The sequence below is a fragment of the Dendropsophus ebraccatus genome, chromosome 6 (genome assembly GCF_027789765.1).
Source record: "Dendropsophus ebraccatus isolate aDenEbr1 chromosome 6, aDenEbr1.pat, whole genome shotgun sequence".
NCBI classification, from domain to species: domain Eukaryota; kingdom Metazoa; phylum Chordata; class Amphibia; order Anura; family Hylidae; genus Dendropsophus; species Dendropsophus ebraccatus.
The window spans coordinates 112,838,692-112,859,559 of NC_091459.1; the positions used below are offsets into that span (position 1 = coordinate 112,838,692).

At 43.4% G+C, this 20,868-nt stretch overlaps 1 protein-coding gene across 4 annotated transcripts in view; it reads left to right on the forward strand.

The window, feature by feature from the left end:
* Positions 1-437: 437 nt before the first annotated feature.
* Positions 438-20,868, forward strand: part of DZIP1L (DAZ interacting zinc finger protein 1 like) — a 32,885-nt gene continuing 12,454 nt past the window's right edge. For 2 of the 4 annotated variants that reach the window (XM_069973957.1, XM_069973961.1), the window contains exons 1-5: positions 879-917; positions 13,753-14,328; positions 14,438-14,522; positions 15,738-15,862; positions 17,055-17,207. In XM_069973957.1, coding sequence (XP_069830058.1) covers positions 13,816-14,328; positions 14,438-14,522; positions 15,738-15,862; positions 17,055-17,207 — 876 coding nt within the window. In that variant the 5' untranslated portion in view covers positions 879-917; positions 13,753-13,815. Of the gene's footprint in view, positions 479-571; positions 856-878; positions 918-13,752; positions 14,329-14,437; positions 14,523-15,737; positions 15,863-17,054; positions 17,208-20,868 lie in introns of those variants that run through there. The other 2 variants (XM_069973960.1, XM_069973958.1) reach the window with 2 other exon arrangements.

Genomic DNA, 20,868 nt, shown 5'->3' on the forward strand with positions numbered 1-20,868 from the left:
AGATAATCTTATAGTAAGATACAGTGTAAGGCTATGTTCAGACACTGTATGAGACCAGCAGTACTGGCCGGATGATCTTTAGGGCCGCAGAGTTCTGATGTTAGCGCATCTGTGTGCGTCCGCATTAGAACTCCCCACTGCACACTATGGAGTGTACGGCTTGAGCCGCTCGCTCCATAGTGTGCTATGACAGCTTAAATCCTTTTAGCTATTTAGAGGAGCTTTTAGTAGTACTATGTTAGAGCTTGAGAAAGGCCCTCCCGTATTAGAGGGCTGAAACGCGCTGCCACAAATTGTTGAGAAGTTGTTGAGCTTATAATTGCTCACATTGACCGCTGTTCACATTATGCTGTTTTGACATTTTCCTATCCTGGTCCTCACCTGCGCCCATATTGGAGAGGCCACCGCTTGGGCCTGGCGGAGACTCTGACATGGGCGGGGACATCCCAGCATACCCTGGGAGCTCCATAAGTGAGAGGTATAGTTACAGCCTGTTATTCTGGGATATGTGGGCACAGACCATAGGTGGCCCCCAGGATCAGTCCCCCCGTAGGGCCCCTGGTACCCCAGCCTGTCTCTCATCTCTTTCCATCACCTGCCTAATATCTGACCATCCGTGTACCTTACAGTCTTCTTACATCTGCAGTTTACACGTTACAGGCTGCACAGGCTCTGTATCCAGCAGTTACACATAGCACAAGACGCCAGGTGTGTACAGGATGCAGGAGTATAAGAACAGTCTATGTACTGAGGTAAACAGCCTGCACATGGATTCCCAACAGCGATCCGCCCCACACACGGCTGCCCCCTAGTGGCCGCTGGGGAGAACAACCTGCCGGATCCGTTGTTGCTCAGGTAACCGCTTGGCTTCGTGCGAGGACACTGATCCCGGAGAGGAGCGGGGAGCGCGTGCTGAGGTCGGTGCCGGGGATAGCGGGGTGTCTAGTGGGCGACGGGTGATGGGTGACGGGGTGCACGGGTGATGGGTGACGGGGTGATGGGTGACGGGGTGCACGGGTGATGGGTGACGGGGTGCACGGGTGATGGGTGACGGGGTGCACGGGTGATGGGTGACGGGGTGCACGGGTGACGGGGTGCTCGGGTGATGGGTGACGGGGTGCACGGGTGATGGGTGACGGGGTGCACGGGTGATGGGTGACGGGGTGCACGGGTGACGGGGTGCACGGGTGATGGGTGACGGGGTGCACGGGTGATGGGTGACGGGGTGCACGGGTGATGGGTGACGGGGTGCACGGGTGATGGGTGACGGGGTGCACGGGTGACGGGGTGCACGGGTGATGGGGTGCACGGGTGACGGGGTGCACGGGTGATGGGTGACGGGGTGCACGGGTGATGGGTGACGTCCATTGTGTGAATACGGGAGCACAGCTGTAGCAGCGCTGTACCTTACACTGTGTTATCTGTGATGTTCTATACTATAGCATTGTCGGAAACCTTTGGCACTACAACTCCCATCATGCTTGGACAGCATAGTAGCTGGGTCCCTGGATCACTAGGTGTCCCTATGCACCTTATGTTACCTATTTGCAGATCTGACATTGTATCTCATAGAATTTTATAAAGTTGTATATGCAAAGTGCTGTCCCTTTACGGCAGCTGTAATAATTGACTCCATATGGCAGCACTATGGTGCTCTGCACTGCTTAGAAAGTACCAGTCCTTCCCTGTGATAGAATAATTGTGCTGGTGACATGGTCCACTACACCCAAATACAAAGGAGCCTGTGTCTCCTCTGTGTACAGAATATTGTTGGATTTAGATAAGAACATTCCTGAACTGTCTGTCCCATGTTCCAGGGTCCCGAGGAATCCAATAAAAGGTTCTCAATGATCTGTTATTCCATATATATATATATATATATATATATAGTATATATATTTATATATTTGTTTTTCTCCCCTTTTTTATATTAAAGGGGAAGTTCTGCGATTAAAAAAAAAAAAATCAGCTGGCAGCGGCGGGGGGGCTGGGGAATAATAATCAAGCACTACTTACCTATCCCCGTGCCCGTGAAGCGCCGCCACACCAGCTCCAGGACCCCCACTGGTAGGTATTTTCCCCCAATTTGTGATGACGTCACGACTCGGGGGAAAATGCCTGATCTGGCTGATGGACCGGCTGCTCAACCAATCAGTGACTGGAGCGGCGTCCCACCCCTGCCACTGACTGGCTGAGCCTGACCCTACGCTTTCTTTAAAAAAAAAATCATGGCAGCATTGGACTTCTCCTTTAATATTACAAATATTATTATAACTACATTATTATTATTATTATTATTATTATTATTATTATTATTATTATTATTATTATTATTATTATTATTATTATCACTACTTTATACTATTATTATTATTATTATTATTAGACTGTAAAAGTAAAGTGTTCACTGGGTTTTATTTTTTTCTCAATTACTTCTTGAAATTAAAGGGGTACTTTGGGCATTTATATTTTGTTTAGATGTTCGAATTGCACAGAAAATAATAAATGGTCTATTGTCACCCACCATACTCCCTTTGTGATACTCCGGTCACTGTTTCCCGCTCAGAAAGTACGAGCATGTCTATGCATTACATGGATAATACACTGGCTATAATGAGTACTTGTAATACTTCCTGCCCCCTGTGGTGGCGCTGCAGGCAGAGAAGTCTGCTATGGTATGGAGGAACCAACAGGGGGAAGAACAGTCAGTTATGGGACCAGTCAGTGGAAGTATGAAGACTAGAGCAAAGAAGAAACTCTCTTTAGCACTGCTGGTAACCTCTTCACATGACCCCACATCAGTATTCAGCATCAGTAGGTTTATTTGATGTCAGACAATAACATTTTTATTGTTTCTATTGTGTCATATCTAATAAACCCGATGATAATGAAAATACATCTGGAGTACTTGGAGATGTTACAGGTAGTGCTGGAGAGAGTGGAGAGTGCCTTCATAGCTTTATTCTGCATGTCCCCATAAGAGTAGAAGCTGTAATACTGCAAAAAGTGGAAGAACTCCATATTAAAGGGGTATTCCAGGGAGCGACTTTTATAAAGAGTTATGCTCAGGCAGATGCTAATGAGAAAAAAAGAGCTATACTTACCCTCCTCACTCCCGTGCTGCTGCTGGTATCATGAAGCTCTGGTCCCGCTGCACAATACTTTCAGAGTCATGGTCAATACATGGAATCGCCCACTCAGACAGTAAGTATGTGAGGCAGAGCATTGTTATAGCCATTTATTGAGTGGCCTATTGTTCATTCTAATTTCAGTGCAGCAGGCCAGATATGGAAGAGAGGGAGGTGATGCAGGAAAGGATGATGGGGATAGTAGTGGTATGGCTGTGGATGACTAGGCCCCCTCTTCTGCTGTATAGCGCGTCAGCTCTTGGTATGAGGGGATTTCTGATGAGCTGTAGGGGGGGTTGAGAACAATGTCCAGACCTGCAGGATGGCTGGGCCTTGTAGTACATCACAGCCTCTTTCTTACTTGTCATGGTCACTGGTGGCTTCTGCAGGGGGTGGTCTGCTCTCAGCCCCCTCCCTTTAATCTCTCTCGGGGGTCTGTTGTAGAGATTTTAGAGGGGATCTCCACCTGATGTCTTATGGATGTCAAACTCAGGCCCTCCAGCTTTAGCTTTGACTCTCCAGGCATGATGGGGATTGTAGTTTTTTAACAGCTGGAGAGCCTGAGTTTTAGATGTTGATAATGGTGTTCAGTGACATGGACCTTGTGGTTCCACCAGGACCCACCCCTGATACTGCTGGCTGGGATGATGACTAGATAGCGGGGACGCCCTTGATGTTGGTGTGGTGCAGATGCTTCGCTACTGCTCTGGAGCGTTTCTGTCACTGACAGAGATTAGTGTAAACAGCACTGTGTCGGAGTGGGAAAAAAAACTCCACTTACTGTAAAACATACAGCAGCTGATAAGTACTGGAAGACTTGAGTTTTTTTTTAAATAAGTAATTTAAAAATCTTTGTAACTTTCTGATACCAATTGATTTGAAAACATACTTTCCACCAGAGTACCTCTTAAAGGGGAGAGTCAGCATTAGTGTGGTGGTGGTGGTGGTGGGGGGGGGGGGGGGGTTGTATAACCCTAGCTTTTAGGGGTCTGGTAACAACTGTGAATAATGGGACTCCTATATCTAAATACATTTATTTTGGGGCCTTACCATATCTCTTGTCAGTGACGCAGGCCCCATACACTGTCCTATCAGTGATAACAGTATACGCCATAGGGCAGCGGGTCTCTGCTGATCAATAACCTATACAATGCCCCTTTAGGTCCCTCTTCAATGATGATGGGTATCAGACATGTCAGGTTTTGTTTCTCCATTACCTGTCTTTAATAAAACTAAAAGAAAATTCTTAGCACCTGAACCCCCACCAGTGACAACTTGTCATATATTTCTATGACTGGACATTTTAAAGAGACAGTAACCCATTCTTTTGAGGTGACTCCTGCCTCATTGGCAGTGCTGTATACAGCAGGTGTATGTGACAGTGTGGACCGGTGACATAGCAGGCGAGCGGAGGAAGAGGCCGGATCTTGTTACTGAGCAACATTAATATATTAACCGTGGAATGCCGGCTGGCTGTAATCCGCACAGGGCGATGTGCAATGGACGGGAAGGAGTCAGGTTTCATCAGCAGCTACTAGAGGAGCGTTATATATACAGCCAGTGTGGACTCCGCTGGTGGATATATACGCCGCAGGCAGGCGTCCCAGAATCTGCTCATCTGGTTACTGATTTTCATACTCAGTGAGAGACTTCCTATTAGAGTTGGATGTGAGTTAAACATTAATGTTGCATTTCATGTCCAACAATACGACCTGTCCTGCCACATACCCATTGCCTTTCACAGCACATTTTTAGTAAAAAAATAAATTCTAATATACATATACTGCAATTATATTCCAATAGACAATGGAGACACTGGATTGTCTATTGGAACAATGGAGTGAAAATCTTTTTCTTTCAAATCAACTGGCATCAGAAAGTTATACAGATAGGTAATTTACTTCTATTTAAAAATCTCAAGTCTTCCCATACGTATCAGCTGCTGTATGTCCTGCAGGAAGTGTTCTGCTCTCAGCTGACACCACTGTAGGAGACAGGAACTGTCCAAAGCAGTGGCAAATCCCCATAAAAAAACATCTCCTGCTCTGGACAGATTGCAGCAGAGAGCACTGTGTCAGACTCTGTGTCATTTCCTGCAGGACATACAGCAGCTGATAATTACTGGAAGACTTGTGATTTTTAAACAGAAATAAATTACAAATCTATACAACTTTATGACACCAGTTGAAAAAGATTTTCCTTAGATAACCCCTTTCAAGAATACACATGAGTATAGACCACTAGGCTTGAAACATGTCAGTCAGCAGGTACTGTAGGTTGAAACATATTTTATGTATTCTATCAGTGTCATTTGGATGGTTAAAAGTAAGCTCAATTTATTTTATGAAAAGAAAATGTGCTGGGTTTCAATTTTTTTCCTCCTAGATATTGAAGAAAGTACCAACTACTATGCTAGTTGAGCTGATGTACTTTCTTTTTTTAAATTTTTTTAAAAGTTGCACATTAGAAGAATCAAAAATTAAAAAAAAAAAGTTAAGTGCAAAGGAATAAGTCATGTCCAAAGTAAAAAACAAAAACAAAAAAACAAGCATCAGTATATGAGGAAAGAAGACCCTCGACATCACACAATAAGGGTGCTATTACATGGGCCCATGGGGGCCCGATAATACCTGTAAACAACGCCGATCTACTAGATCGGCGCTCTTTTGCTGGGCCTATTACACGGCCCGATAACCGTTTTACAAGGGCTGCAGGGACATCGTTACCGATGTCCTTGCAGCCCTTGTTTAAACTGTATACATTACCTATCCAGGCTGCAGGGCTCCTCTTCCTCTGTGCTTCTCCCTGAGTCCCGTACGCTCCAGCTTCACAGCGGCTTGCTGCCGCAGTCCAGGCCTGTGATTGGCTGAGCGGCCTGTCAGCTGAGACAGGCCGCTGTGAAGCTGGAGCGCGGGACCCGGGGAGAAGCACAGAGGAAGAGGAGCCCTGCAGCCTGGATAGGTAATGTATTCCTCTTTTCATATCGTCAGTGTCGGCCACGCACCGCTATTACACGTAGCGGTGCGTGGTCGGCACCCGACTATTATAGGTCAGAACCTATATCAACGATCAGCCGATGAAAACGATCATCGGCTGATCGTTGTCTTTATTACACGGAACGATAATGGGCCGGATAGGGCCGATTCGGCCGATTATCGTTCCTTGTAATAGTACCCTTCGTCACACATTCCCAAAAGACATGAACATAAGGGCAACCCCACATCATGTGCCACAACTCAGTATTGGGATATCTGGCCATTCAACACATCCTTACTGGGGTCTGGCAGCTCTGATGGGTGATATAAAGTCTGATCCATGTATTATTTATAGCAGGAGGTTCACGTTATTCCACATATCATCATTTAGGTCAGGGATATGCTGCTCCCATCTACTCCTAGCACAGGAAATAGGGCTTCCCAGGGGGGAAAGGGGCTGGCTCTGAAATGCCTCTAAATTATAAAAAAAAAAAACCCTCTAAATTGAAAAAAAATTCTAAAAAGATTGTCTGGGGAGATCATACTCTAATGGTCCTTTTACACGGAACGATTTATCGTTCGAATTTGCACGATAACGATCGAATTCGAACGATAATCGTACATGTAAACGCAGCGAACGATCAAACGACGAGCAAGAAATCGTTCATTTTGATTTTGATGTTCTCAAATTATCGTTGGCCGTTCGCAAAAAAATCGCCGATCGTTCAGTGTAAACAGTCTTTCAACAATTTCACCTATGTGTGAGATAGGCTTAAGCGATCACAAAACGATCGCATAACGATTTTTCCGTACGTATCGTATCGTTCCGTCTAAACGCTGATCGTTATAAAAAAAAAACACCGTTCATTCAAAATCGTTAATCGTGCGATCGGGCGAATTATCGCTCCATGTAAAAGTACCATTAGTCTGAAATTGCTGAAACAAGAGAACGCTCTTTTCCTCATAGACTTCAGAGATACCACAACATCATGCTGATTCCAAGTTTTTAAATGACACTTGATATGACACGCTTTTGTAAATGTAACACTTTGGTTCTATCTGGGAATAAGGGATTTTCAGTGTTTCAGTGACTGCTTACAGTGTTAGCAGATAATAAAGCCTAATCTCCTGATATTTAACCTCCTCCATCTTTCCTGGTTACCAAGGTGTCTACCTGCTGTGTGGGGAGCAGATGCAATGTGTGTGATTCAGGTTGCTCTATGGAGAGGGCTCAGAGTTACTGTATTTTCTGTAGGTGAGCTGTCAGGTATAGAATCAGTAAGTGGCCTAGTATAATACTGACTGTATATGTATTAAATACACCCATTATTTATGTAGGCTTTTCTATGTATGTAGGGGTACTGTATACAGTACAATATCTGTTTTCGGAATCATTATACCTACAAACAATGTAACTTGTTTAGTCTGACATTTGATAGTGTAGAACCTGTTTCCAGCACATAGCTGTATGATAATAAGGGGGTATAATTTGTATGCAAATTTCCATGTTACTCACTTCCTGGACCCTTTCTTTTAATAGGCAGCATGTATTCTAGACTTCCTGTAGCCTAGCTGTGAATCTGCAAACCACTCCCTAAGCAGAGCCAGGTGACGCTCACCTGAAACGAATGTGGGCAGTGCTCATCTGAACGCTTCTGCCCGCCTGTCTTAGTGATCAGCGGGAGTCCCAGGGTCCTATAACACGGGCCGACTACAGCCCGATCATTTTAGTAAGGCTGCATTCCCACGTTCCGTGATCCTGACGGAATGCATGTACCGGAGTCCCCCCGAGCCCGGACAGCATCTGTAATTAGATGCTGAGAGCGGGGGAGACTGTATTCATAAGCGCCGCACTGTAGTAACAGCACCGCGCGGCTGATTCATTACAGCGCCGCGCTTATGAATACAGTCTCCCCCGCTCTCAGCATTTAATTACAGATGCTGTCCGGGCGCGAGGGGACTCCAGTACATGCATTCCACGTCCGTGATCCGTCAGGATCACGGAACGTGGGAATGCAGCCTAAATGAGCGCCGATCTGGTAGATCAGCACTATTTTACTGGACCTATTAGACAGCCCAATAATCGGACAATAAGGGCTACATGGACATCGTTAGCAATGTCCATGCAGTCCTTATCCACCTGATACCTTACCTCTCCCCGCTCCCGGTCTCCTCTCCTGTGCTCCGCAGTTTCCCTGTCCCGGTGGCAGCAGTGTCTGAGCAGCCTGTCAGCTGATCGCTGTCATCGGCTGATCGTTGTCTTTTCATGGAGCGATAATTAGCCAAATTGGACAGATTTGGGCGATTATCGCTCCGTATAATAAGGCCCTCAGGACCTGGATTCTCACTAATCAAAAATTCTTACAAAGATTAATGCTATCATTTGGTGGTTGGCTGCTACTGTTCCCCACCACAAAGTTAGGCCTGATATATCTGTACACATGGGGGAGATTTATCAAACATGGTGTAAAGTGAAACTGGCTCAGTTACCCCTAGCAACCAATCAGATTCCACCTTTCATTTTCTAAAGAGTCTGTGAGGAATGAAAGGTGTAATCTGATTGGTTGCTAGGGGCAACTGAGTCAGTTTCACTTTATACCATGTTTGATAAATCTCCCCCGTGATATTTAGGTCAGTATTTCTGTCAGTCTTTAGGTCAGTATTTGTAGCCAAAATCAGGAGTGGAACTGACAGAGCAACAGTATAATGGAAAGATTGTGTTTTCATCCCACTCCTGGTTTTGGTTGAAAAAATACTGACCAAAATACTGATAGAAATACTATGTGTTAACTTAGCCCAGGGGTGTCAAACTCATATACACAGTTGGCCAAAATTAAAAAATTTGACAAAGTAGCGGGCCAACCATGATATTTAATAAAAATTGCATGCAGCGTTTCTGGCACTGTTAGAGCAGCGTGTGGCGTTCCTGGCACTGCCTATCCTAAAGTAAATTTCCCAACATGAAAGTTACCCATTATATCCCTCAAGCAGTAGGTAATCCCATAATTTTGCCCCATGTAGTAGCCACCTCAAATAGTGCCCCACATACTAGCCAGGCCTACTATTAGAGACCTACTTAGTAGCCAGCCCTCCCGATAGTGTCCCATATAGTAACCAGCCCCCAATAGTGTCTTATATAGTAGCCAGCCCTCCCAATAGTGTCTTATATAGTAACTAGTCCTTCTAAGTGCCCAATATAGTAGCCAGCCCTCCCGATAGTGTCCCATATAGAAACCAGCCCCCAATAGTGTCTTATATAGTAGCCAGCCCTCCCAATAGTGTCTTATATAGTAGCTAGTCCTTCTAAGTGCCCAATATAGTAGTCAGCCCTCCCGATAGTGTCCCATATAGAAACCAGCCCCCAATAATGTCTTATATAGTAGCCAGCCCTCCCAATAATGTCTTATATAGTAGCCAGCCCTTCCAATAATGTCTTATATGGTAGCCATCCCTCCCCAATTGTGTCTTATATAGAAGCCAGTCCCTAAAATAGTCTCTTATATAGTAGCCAGCCCACCCCAATAGTCTTATATAGTAGCCAGCCCTCACCAAGTCTCTTATGTTGAAGCCAGTCCTCAAGAATAGTCTCTAAAATAGAAGCCAGCCCCTATGTAGTTGTTCATGACTGCCCGCTTAGCTTGGACTCACCCTTCCTGCGGCTCAAGAAGCTGCAGGAGGTGCCCGTCGGAGGATGCGCGCGTTGACTTCACCACATTGCCAGCGTTGGGGCACTACTGAGATACTTCTAGGCCACAGGCTAAAAATTGCCTGTGGCCTACGAGATTATAATATGGGTGGTCCAAGCAGCTCTACAGACCATCCATATTATAATCTGCTGCAACGTCAGGTGGGCCAAATTTAACACAGCAATGCAAAAGCATGGCGGGCCAAAAATAATGGCACCATGGGCCAGATTTGGCCCGAGGACCAGAGTTTGACAGGACTGACTCAGCCAGTGGTCTCATACTATACTGCTCTGATGCCCTGAGATTCTATGTTGAGGTATATAAAAGTTTTCTTTTTTCTAAATTCTATGAGAATCTACATAGAACAAATCATGTCATATTCTATCAGATGCAACAATATATATTAGACGGTGCCTTCCATTCATGTTGCCATATACATTGTTGCACCTTGCTTGTTAGTAAACCTCAAGCAGTTACATATTATTATAACAGACCTGTACACTTCCTGTATCAGAAGTACAGCAGTGTTATACACAATAGATAGAGTTGTGGAGTCGGATTACTGATGAACACACCTAGATACCACACTCTAAAACAAAACGTGATGAAGCTTAGGAGAAGAAGACATGGTATGTACAGACGCTATACAATTTATATAGGGAACCTTCTATATTTCGCCCCCACAGCTTCCTGTGCTATAAGATCTGGTCATTTATAGACTGGACGAATATATATATATATATATATATATATATATATATATATATATATATATATATATATAGGGAGGTGATAGAGATATAGAGTGGGTTTATAAGTTACTTTTATTAAATACTCTTGAGTCTTCCAGTACTTATCAGCTGCTGTATGTCCTGCATGAAGCAGTGTATTCTTTCCAGTCTGGAGAGCAGGAGATGTTTTCTATGGGCATTTGCTTCTGCTCTGGACGGTTCCTGACATGGACAGAGGTGGAAACAAAGAGCACTGTGTGAGGGCAGGTTCACACTACGGAATCCATGTGAATAAATTCTGGCAGATTCCGTTGCTCGTACGCGCTCGCGGCCGCGCACCTCTCCGTCTGAGCCATAGACACCATTCTATGCATGGGCGAATTCTGCATTCCGCCAAAAGAATTAACTTGTCAATTCTTTCAGCGTATAGCGGAATCGGGCCCCCCATAGAATGGTGCCTATGGAACCGTCGGAAAGGCGCTCGGCCGTGAGCATGTACTAGCAATGGAATTTATCCGGGTGAATTCCGTAGTGTGAACCCACCCTCAGACCGGAGAGAATACATTTTTTTCCTGCAGGACATACAGCAGCAGACAAGTACTGGAAGACTGGAGAGTTCTTAATAGAAGTAAATTAGATCTCTGGCACTTTCTGGCACCAGTTAATTTGAAAGAAAAACATTTTTGATGAACAACTCCTTTAAGGTTTAATTGTTACTAATTGGGGCCGTGTTCACACAAGGCAGATCTGGATTCTGTGCAGCACTCAAATCTGTGACTCAAGGCTTTTAATCCCAAAGGGAAGTTTTCAGTACAGATTTAAGAGCTGTGTGTCCGAAAAAAACAAACCTATCTCCACCAGGAAGGCTAACGGCACGTTCACATGAAGCAGATTGTTTGCAAATTTGTTGCAAACTCTTCCAATTATTTTAAACAGGAAAGGTCAAAATCTGGACAAATCTGTAGCGTGTCTGCAAAGTTTGAACATACCCTAATAGGATATGAAAACAGTGAAAACATATTGATTGTCCATAACTTAGGACAGGGATGCTACAAAAACATGGCCACTTTCTTTCAGAGACAACACGACTCTTGTCTCCAGTTCAGGTGCTGTTTGCAATTAAGCTCCATTCACTTCAATGGAACTGAGCAGCAAAACCCCGCCCAAGCTGGAGACAAGAGTGGGGCTGTCTCTGGAAGAAAGTGGCCATGTTTTTGTAGCACTAGATAACCCCTTTAAAAGAGCTGGAGGGCCTGGGTTTGACACGTCTGACTTAGGACATCTCACAGATGAAGGAACACCCAGCAGATGCTTGATAATCCATTAACATGATGATGTCTGACAGAATAAAAGCTGTTGGAGCAGAGAGGTTGGGCCTTGTTTTGTCACTGTCAGAGATGATCGAACAGGGCTGATGTTCAGGTTCGTACGAACCCGAACCATCGGCATTTGACTCCCGCTGCCTTCCCGTTCTGTAGGGAAGGTGGAGACAACCCAAATACCGCCTGGAAAACAAGGATACAGCCTAGGAAATAGCTGTCTCCACCTTCCCCACGAAACGGGAAGGCAGCGAGAGTCAAATGCCGATGGTTCGGGTTCGTACGAACCTGAACATCAGCGCTGTTCGATCATCTCTAGTCACTGTCTCTTTAATAAAGTTATATAACTTTGTAGTATTCCTTTATTAAAGAAAATCTAAACTTAAAAAAAATATATTTTATTAAGTAGCAGCAGGGGAAACACATCCCCTTTGCTGCCACCAATGACTTTGTCGAGAACTGCAGGACTGCCCAAGCCCTCCCTGTACAATTACATATCACTATCACTGGTGCATGCAGTGTTAGTGATACTGAGCCTCCCCTGATGTCTATTCTGTTTTGTATTAGCATTAGAATACACAGTACAGTTGGGGAAGCTGTCTGTGTGACCAGGGCTGCAGCTGTGGCACCATAAAACAGTGCGAGCGGTGAGCGACAGTGATCCCTGCTTATTCTGCTGCTGCGCTAGTGGTGCAGACAGCTTCCCCACCTGTAATGTGTATTCTAATGCTAACAAACAACAAAATAGACATCAGGGGAGGCTGAATATTGCTAACACTGCATGCACTAGTAGTAGTGATATGTAACTGTGTCTGGACTGAGGCTTGTGCAGCCCTGCAGCTTCTGACCCAGCCATTGGTGGCAACAGAGGGACCCTTTAATGCTGCCATTTAAAGGGGTTATCCAGCGAAAAAAAATTTGTTTCAGAAAGTTATATAGATTTGTAATTTACTTCTATTTAAAAATCTCCGGTCCTCCAGTACTTATCAGCTGCTGTGTGTCCTGCAGGAAATGGTGTTCTCTTTTCAGTCTGACACAGTTCTCTCTGCTGCCACCTCTGTCCGAGACAGGAACTAACTGTCCAGAACATTAGCAAATCAGTTCCTGTATTAGTTCCTGTCTGGGACAGAGGTGGCAGCAGAGAGCACTGTGTCAGACTGAAAAAGAAAACAACACCTGTGGGGCATACAGCAGCTGATAAGTATGGGAAGACTTAAAATTTTGAAATAGATTCAAATTACAAATCTATATTACTTTCTAAAAGCTAGTTGATTTGAAAGAAAATATTTTTTGCTGGATAACCCCTTTAATGCTGCCTGTCACCAACTCCAATTTTTTTATTTTATTTTTTTTGTTCTTCTGCTCCAGTAACAGAAAGAACAATGGAGATGTGAGCCTAGTCTAACCAGTGTGACCACAGCCTAATGTATCAACATATTTCCATTAGAACCACTAGATCAAAGTATCCATACAAACCTTTGAGATTCTGAGTCAGCAGTAATGTATCTCTCCATTCTTAGTAGGGTAAATCCCCGCTGTGTTTTTAACAGTAATGGATGGTATATAATTAAAAACCACTTTACTTGCTTGCACCCAGATCTCTAGTTCTTGGGCTTTCACAACTTCTTTACTATGTTCCTTAATGATAATAAATAGCTTTCTTTACCTTAAAGAAAATCCAGTACACAGGATTTGCTAGAAATGTATAAAACACTTTAACCAAGACTAAACAGGTGTCAGTGCATTGTCATTACTAAGACAATAATGACACCTGGTGGATAAGTTATGTACTACATTATCATTACTGCTTATACTTATACCCATTATCAAATGTCTATAGTGTCCGAGATATAACGAGTTATGGAGATGGATTTTGTTCTTTCTCTTAATTTGACATTTGTATTTCATCACAGTCTTTCTTTGGAAGTATCTACTATCCAGTCTCGTCTGTTTCATCCAGCCCACGTTCATTGAAGATGCCAGGATATGTTCCCAACCCCCATCAATACCCATCTGCACCTCTTCTTGCTCTGTCACAAAATGGCAGCCTCCTTCAGAGTTTCAGGTTTCGTCCACGTAAGGACCTTATCGACTGGAGACGTTTCAGCGCCATCGATGTGGACAGAGTGGCCTACGAATTAGACATATCCACGCTGCAAGAGACCGTCAGCACAGTGACCTTCTGTAATCTGGATAATGAAAAATGTCCATATTGTCAGCAGCCGGTGGATCCCGTGTTACTGAAAGTTCTGAAGCTTGCACAGCTGACCATTGAATACCTTCTTCAGTGCCAGGAATTTCTCTGCAATAACGTGGCACAGTTAGAAGATCAGGTCCAGAAGGCTATGGATGAACACCAGAAAACTAAGGATGACATGGTCAAGCTAGGCGAAGAGTTAAGGAAGGTTAAGGAGGAGAACAAGATAAGGAAAAAGCTGTTTGAAGCTCAACAAACCATGTTCAAGGTGGACGCTGGAAATTACCATAAAGTAAGGGTGAAAAGTTATAGAAACTGTTTGATAAATGTGAATAGATACAATATTGGGTAAAAAAAAGTGTTTATTTACTGATTTTGTGTTCTTCTCCGTCCACCCATAGTGCCAGCTATGTGATAAAGCCTTTATGACCTACTACCATCTCCAGGAGCATCATAAGCGCAGACACCCTGAGGCCACGGAGCACGGTAAATTCAATACTATGTAATGTTTGTTTGTTGTGCTGTATGTTAGTATATAAAACAGGCCTCTGATGTCAGGAATGTGCAGTGAGCCTGGTGTGAACTGGGCCTGTTTTTACTTTTTGTGTGACACACCCGCTTGCTTTTCAGCCTCCTGGCAATGCAGGAGTTACACTGCTCACTCCTAGCCTTGATCGCTGCAGCTGAGCAGTGTTGTTTGATAGACACATGCCTCTGCCTCTCCGGAATCTTGAGGATCAGAGCGCCGGTCCAATAGGGATCCGGACAGGGCTCTTGATCCTCATAAAAGAAAGCTGAGCCTGTCTTTCCCTGCTGGCTATTAAGGTTCATACCCTGGTCCAAGCTCCCCCTGTGTATTCCTACGATCCCCGTTTCTATTCCCTCTGCTTGCTCAACTTGTTACCTGACCTTCCGCCTGACCTTTGACTATCCGATTGATCCCTGATTTTGTGCTGCATTGTCCGTTTGGTTCTGACTTGGCTTGTTGATTCTCCTTTGTTGTGTTTGTTTGTCTGTCTTGTTCTGTGTTAAACTTATACAGTATAGGGCACGTCTTTGTGGTTGTCCGCGGCTGCCTAGGGCCAATTTAGCCAAGTAGGTAGGGACAGTGGGTGGGTTCAGGCTCAGGGCCCACTGTCTCGTCTTGTCCCTACCACCCCGTCCTGACACATGACATACAAGGCTGTACACACCCTGTCCCCTCTATACATCTGTGGCCTGATATCTGATACTGCTACTCACGCAATTTCTAATCCTCCATCTGTACTCTCCTCTTCTCTGCTCCTCACACAACCACCTCCAAGATTTCTCCTGAGCTTCCTTAATAATTTGGAACTCACCAACCCAAAACATCTGGCTCTCACCCACCATCACAGAAGTTTAAATTTCCAAAGTTCTTTGGATCCACCCCTGGGGAGCCTTATATACAGCATTATGTACAGTGTGGCACTGCAATATCCTGTAAATCTATGGGACCTGATAGATATAGACATATCAAGTCGGCTGCCTGTCAGTGCTGCTCGGCTCCCTGCCGCTCCACCCCTTTGGAAAGAGGCCAGATGTTATTGGCTCAATTCCATTAGAGTTCATAGTGTTTTACAGTTTTCCAAGCACAACGACAGTTTTTACATCTTTATTATAGCTGTCATTTTTTTTTTTTTACTTTATTAGTAAAATGTTTGTGGATTTTTTTTGTTGCAGAGAAACAGAAGAAGAGGCAAGTAGATGATATCCAAGAAGGCATCCAGGAGCTGAAGAACACGCTTGTGAAGACTCAGTCTCAGCTGGAGGCAGAAAGGGAGATGGAACATCAGCGTAGGATGCAGGTGGAGCAGCCATTATCTATCACAGCTGATAAGTGCCCATAGGTTTTATGCATTTTAGGAGATAAATTAATCTGAATAAATCTATAGATTTTTTTTTTTTTTGCATATCCTGTTTTTTTTTGCAAAATCCTGTTTGTGATGAGGAAGAAGAGACTGGAGGAACTGTCATCCTATTATTAGGCTTAGTGGCCAGAATGAAAACTGCAAACTAGGATTTTCTTTTATAACACAATTGAAGAACATTACCAAAATTTCTTGACGAATATATTTAATGTTAAAACTTAATTTAAACAATCGGTTATTCTCTGGTAGCGGTGAAAAGACATTGACAAATTAGCAAACTATGTAAAGTGCTGCAGAATCAGTTAGTGCCTTTACAAATAAATAATTAAATTATTATTTATTGCCTGAAAGAACGAGGGTCTTGTACACTGTGGATGTGTACAATGAGAGACCACCTTTAAAGAAGTTGGTTGAAAATATATCAATATTTCTTAATGTGTCACTGACATTTGTTTTATGTTTTTTTTGCAGAAATCAATAGTCCAGGCGATTTAAAGAAACTTTGTAATTGGGTTTATTAGGCAAATATGACATTATCTGCATTCAAAAAGACTTTCCCCAGGTCCCCCCGCCCCCCATCTCCTCTATCTCAATCACTGCTCATTATCAGGAAATCTCGACTCTTTTACATCAGTCGGGCCCTGTGTAATCTATGGAGAGGGGAGGGGGGAGGAGGGAGATTAGTCACCAGCAGAGAGCAGAGAACAAAGGATTACACACGGGACCTGTGTGAAAGCCGGTATTCAGAGGTCAGAGAGGTTAGTGCTGACTTCAGACGAGAGCCTGGTGATATATCTGTAAATTAACTCTTTGTTGTCCTGTTTTGGTGCCTCATCTCCCTCAACCCCTCCCCTCTCCATAAGAGAACAATAAAGATGGGGGGAGAGCTTCAAACTGCTTTTTCATGATAAAAATTAATTTTTCAGCTAAGAAACCCAATTACAAGTTTCTTTAAATCGCCTGTACTATTGATTTCTGCAAAAAAAAATTAAATGACCCATTGTCATATTGGACTTGTGCTTAGTTATATTACTATTCTGTTATAGGGTAAGGCCCAAGTTTTCTATTGTGTTATTAGTCTGTTGCCTTGTTAGTAGTTTAGTTATTTTTTTTATCTGTGTGTTATCAGGAGCTAGAGGAGGCGCGAAGAAAGGAGGAAAATATGTTAAGAGACTTTGAAAGATGGAAAGAAGAAGAAAGAGTGAAACTTCAGAATGAGATGGAGAAGCTGAGGCAACAACTTATTTCTCAATTTGAAGACATCACTCTTAAAAACACAGCGGTAATTGAGGATGTGCTCGTTTATGTTACCTACTGTATGGGAATGTGTTCAGACTGGGAAGAGGGACGTCATAAGACTAGACGAGAGGTAGGCAGGGCGATAGCATAAGACTAGAGAAAAGAGGCAGAGAGACAGCATAAATAAATTAGGCCCCGCCCCCAATCATCCCACCGGATACACTAAGAGGTTTACACCTCTTAGTTAATCTGGTGGAACCTGTGCTTGGTGCACTCGCACCACTATGTGCCCTGTTGCATATTCAGCAGCACTCATTTTCCTGAAGTGCCTCCTCGCATATTTAGCGACACTTACTTTCCCGGAGGTCCTGCCCTGTTGCATATTCAGCAACAATCACTTTCCTAGAGGTCCTGCCCCCTTGCATATTCAGCAACACTCACTCTCCTGGAGGTCTTGCCCCCTTGCATATTTAACGACACTCACATTCCTAGAGGTCCTTCCCCCTTGCATATTCAGCAACACTCACATTCCTAGAGGTCCTGCCGCCTTGCATATTCAGCGACACTCACATTCCTAGAGGTCCTTCCCCCTTGCATATTCAGCGACACTCACATTCCTAGAGGTCCTGCCCCCTTGCATATTCAGCGACACTCACATTCCTAGAGGTCCTGCCCCTTGCATATTCAGCGATACTCCCTTTTTTCTGAAGGTCTGCCCCTTTACATATTTACAATAGTGGTAAACAGAAGAGGTTGGTGGGATTTGTCTGGCGCAACAACCCCTATTGGAACACCGGCCACGTTCCCCTGTAACTTCTCTGAATGAGGAGAACTCCTGGCACTGGTGTGAAGTCAAATTCAGGCTTTTATTTGATGCAACGCGTTTCGAGGGTGCAATCCCCTCTTCATCAGGCATAATACAGGTAATAAACAACAATCTTTTATAGTAAAACAGTAATGGATGACCCGGAAGTGCTTTCTGCTCTCTAGTGACCTCTGACATCATCATCCCACATTACACTGATACTAACAAACATTTGGCTAAAAACACATATCTTTCAATCGGAGATTGAATAAAATAAAATAAAAATACACATCCTCATAAAAAGCGTTCTTTACATTTAGTGGAAATGCTTCTCTGCTGTTTTCCAGACTTATAAGATCACTATCTCTATCCCATATGGCTTTATAGTGCTGAACATAGATCATTACCAATATCAGCTGCAGGAGGCAGAATGTCTAAATGGTCTAGTGGTAAGTGTCTGGCCTATGACCAATGAGCCTAGCTGAAGTCATGGGTTCAAGCCCCTTGGGAGGTTAATAAATAGAATAAGGGTATAATAAATTTCATTTTACATATATCTATATTGATACTACATAGTACAAGGTAAATCCACCCTACAGTGAGTGATTATGAATTTATATTGTGTGATTGATTATAACCTTAAAACATACATCAGATCTCTGCTACTTGGAAATCATTATAATATAGAATATAATATAAAAAGATATATAAAAAATTGTATAAAAACGGCATTTGCTAAATACCTCTATAGTATGTACTATTTGTGATCGTCGAACACTACCCATAGGTATAAGTATATGTGAATCTTCACTTGACAGACCTCAGAGTCTGTGGCTCACCTTCCAGTACAATATAAACATAGTGCTGTACTCCTGGGTTCAAATCCTCCATCCATCCAAAGTTTTACATTATTGTGATCACTCGGTGTAAATCTAGGTCTAATAACATACAGACAATTGCCGCTGGCCAATAGTGACCATATTACTTCCAATTAAAACTAGGAATACAGCTGTATAACCTATCTTGCATACAGGCCAACATTAATTTATGGTAAACTTCATGTACTCATATACACTAGTCTACAATGCACAAAAAAAAAAAAACAACACTTCCTACAACCCTCAGCAGTAAAGAGTGACTATCATCTTTGATATGGCGACCAAATAAATGCGTCTGGTGTGCACAAAAGCCAAAATCAATACAGTAGTGTAGTCCCATAGGTCTCAATATGACATGAAATACATTTGGAAGTGATGTCGAACCCCTCCCATCTGACATTCTTAATAGGGATCTGGGACCATGTTGTTCTACTGTATGTTCCTTTACTCGATTGGATCGCATGGTTGAACCAGTTGATTCAGACAATTAGTTCTGTTACTTCATTCAACCCTAAGGGCTGTAGTGTTTGCAAACAGTAGATCCAGTACATTTCTCGTTTGACCAACTGGTCAAACCGGTTACTGGCACTGGAATTAATCTGATCAATAGGGCAAACGGTCAAACCTTTGGGGTCAGAATCATGCATTTCATAGAAATGCCTAGAGACCCCATGTTTTAAAAAACCCTTTTTTACATTGAGTCTATGTCCATTGAGACGACAGTGCAAAGGTTGTGTGGTCCGACCCACGTATTGGAGTCCACACGGGCACTCCAACACGTAGATTACATAGCAAGATTTACAATTTAAGCTTTGCTTGATGGTATAGTTCTGCCCTGTTGCCCTGCTTGTGATGGTGGTAAAACCGTCCCTGATGGAAGTACAACACATACATCTCGGATGGTTGCATTTCGCCACTCCTACACATGATTTATTATTTGTTGTACCCTTCCTGTGTCTGCGTAGGCAACTGGGAGCTATTAGGTTCTTTAAAGTGGGTGCTCTCCTGTATGTTACCAACGGTTTTTTAGGAAGTAAGGGGCCTAAAAAGGGGTCTAGTTTCAACAGGTGCCAGTGTTTCTGTAATACTTTTTGTATGTCTTTGTGTGATCTGCTATACCGAGTGATGAAATTAGTCCTGTTGGGCTCTTGTTGTACAAGATCTTTAGTGTTGCTAGTTAGACATGACCCCTGTGTCAGTTGACATGTTCTCTGGTAGGCATTATGTAGCAATTGTTTGGGATATCCCTTTGCTTTGAAACGTCTTTTCAAGATCGCTGCTTGTTTCTTGAAAGTAGTGTCTTCTGTACAGTTCTTTCTAATTCTTTTGTATTGACTATAGGGGACATTGGTCTTCCATTTTTTCAAATGGCCACTCTTGAAGGATAAATAACTGTTAGAGTCAACCTCCTTGAAGAAGGTTTCTGTAATGATTTCACTTCCTTTGTGACTAATTAAAAGGTCCAAAAATTCAATCTGGACTTCAGAATGGTTGGGAGTTAGTTTAATCCCCCATGTATTCTCATTGATGTACTGTACAAATTCACTGATGGTATTTGCGTCACCTTTCCACAGGAAAAAAAGATCGTCTATATAACGTTTGTAAATAAGGACATGATCTTTAAACAGAGGGCAGGACCTGATGTGTGTGTTTTCAAAGACCCCCATAAAGAGATTAGCATACGACGGCGCCACCCGCGTCCCCATGGCTGTCCCACGGGTTTGGTGGTAGGTGGCACCGTCGTACATGAAAAAATTATTCTTCAATATAAATCCTAGGGCTTCGATGAGAAACTCTGTTTGTCCCACTGGAATGTGTTCATCTTGGACCAAGAATTCCCTGACACATTGGATACCAATGTCATGATGAATATTGGTGTATAGGGCCGAGACGTCCATGGTGACAAATGACATCCCTGATTCCCATGTTATTTCTCTTAGGATGGATATTAAGTCATCGGAATTCATTAGAAAGCTCTCCAGGTCCCTAACATATGGCTGAAGGATCAGATCTAGATATTT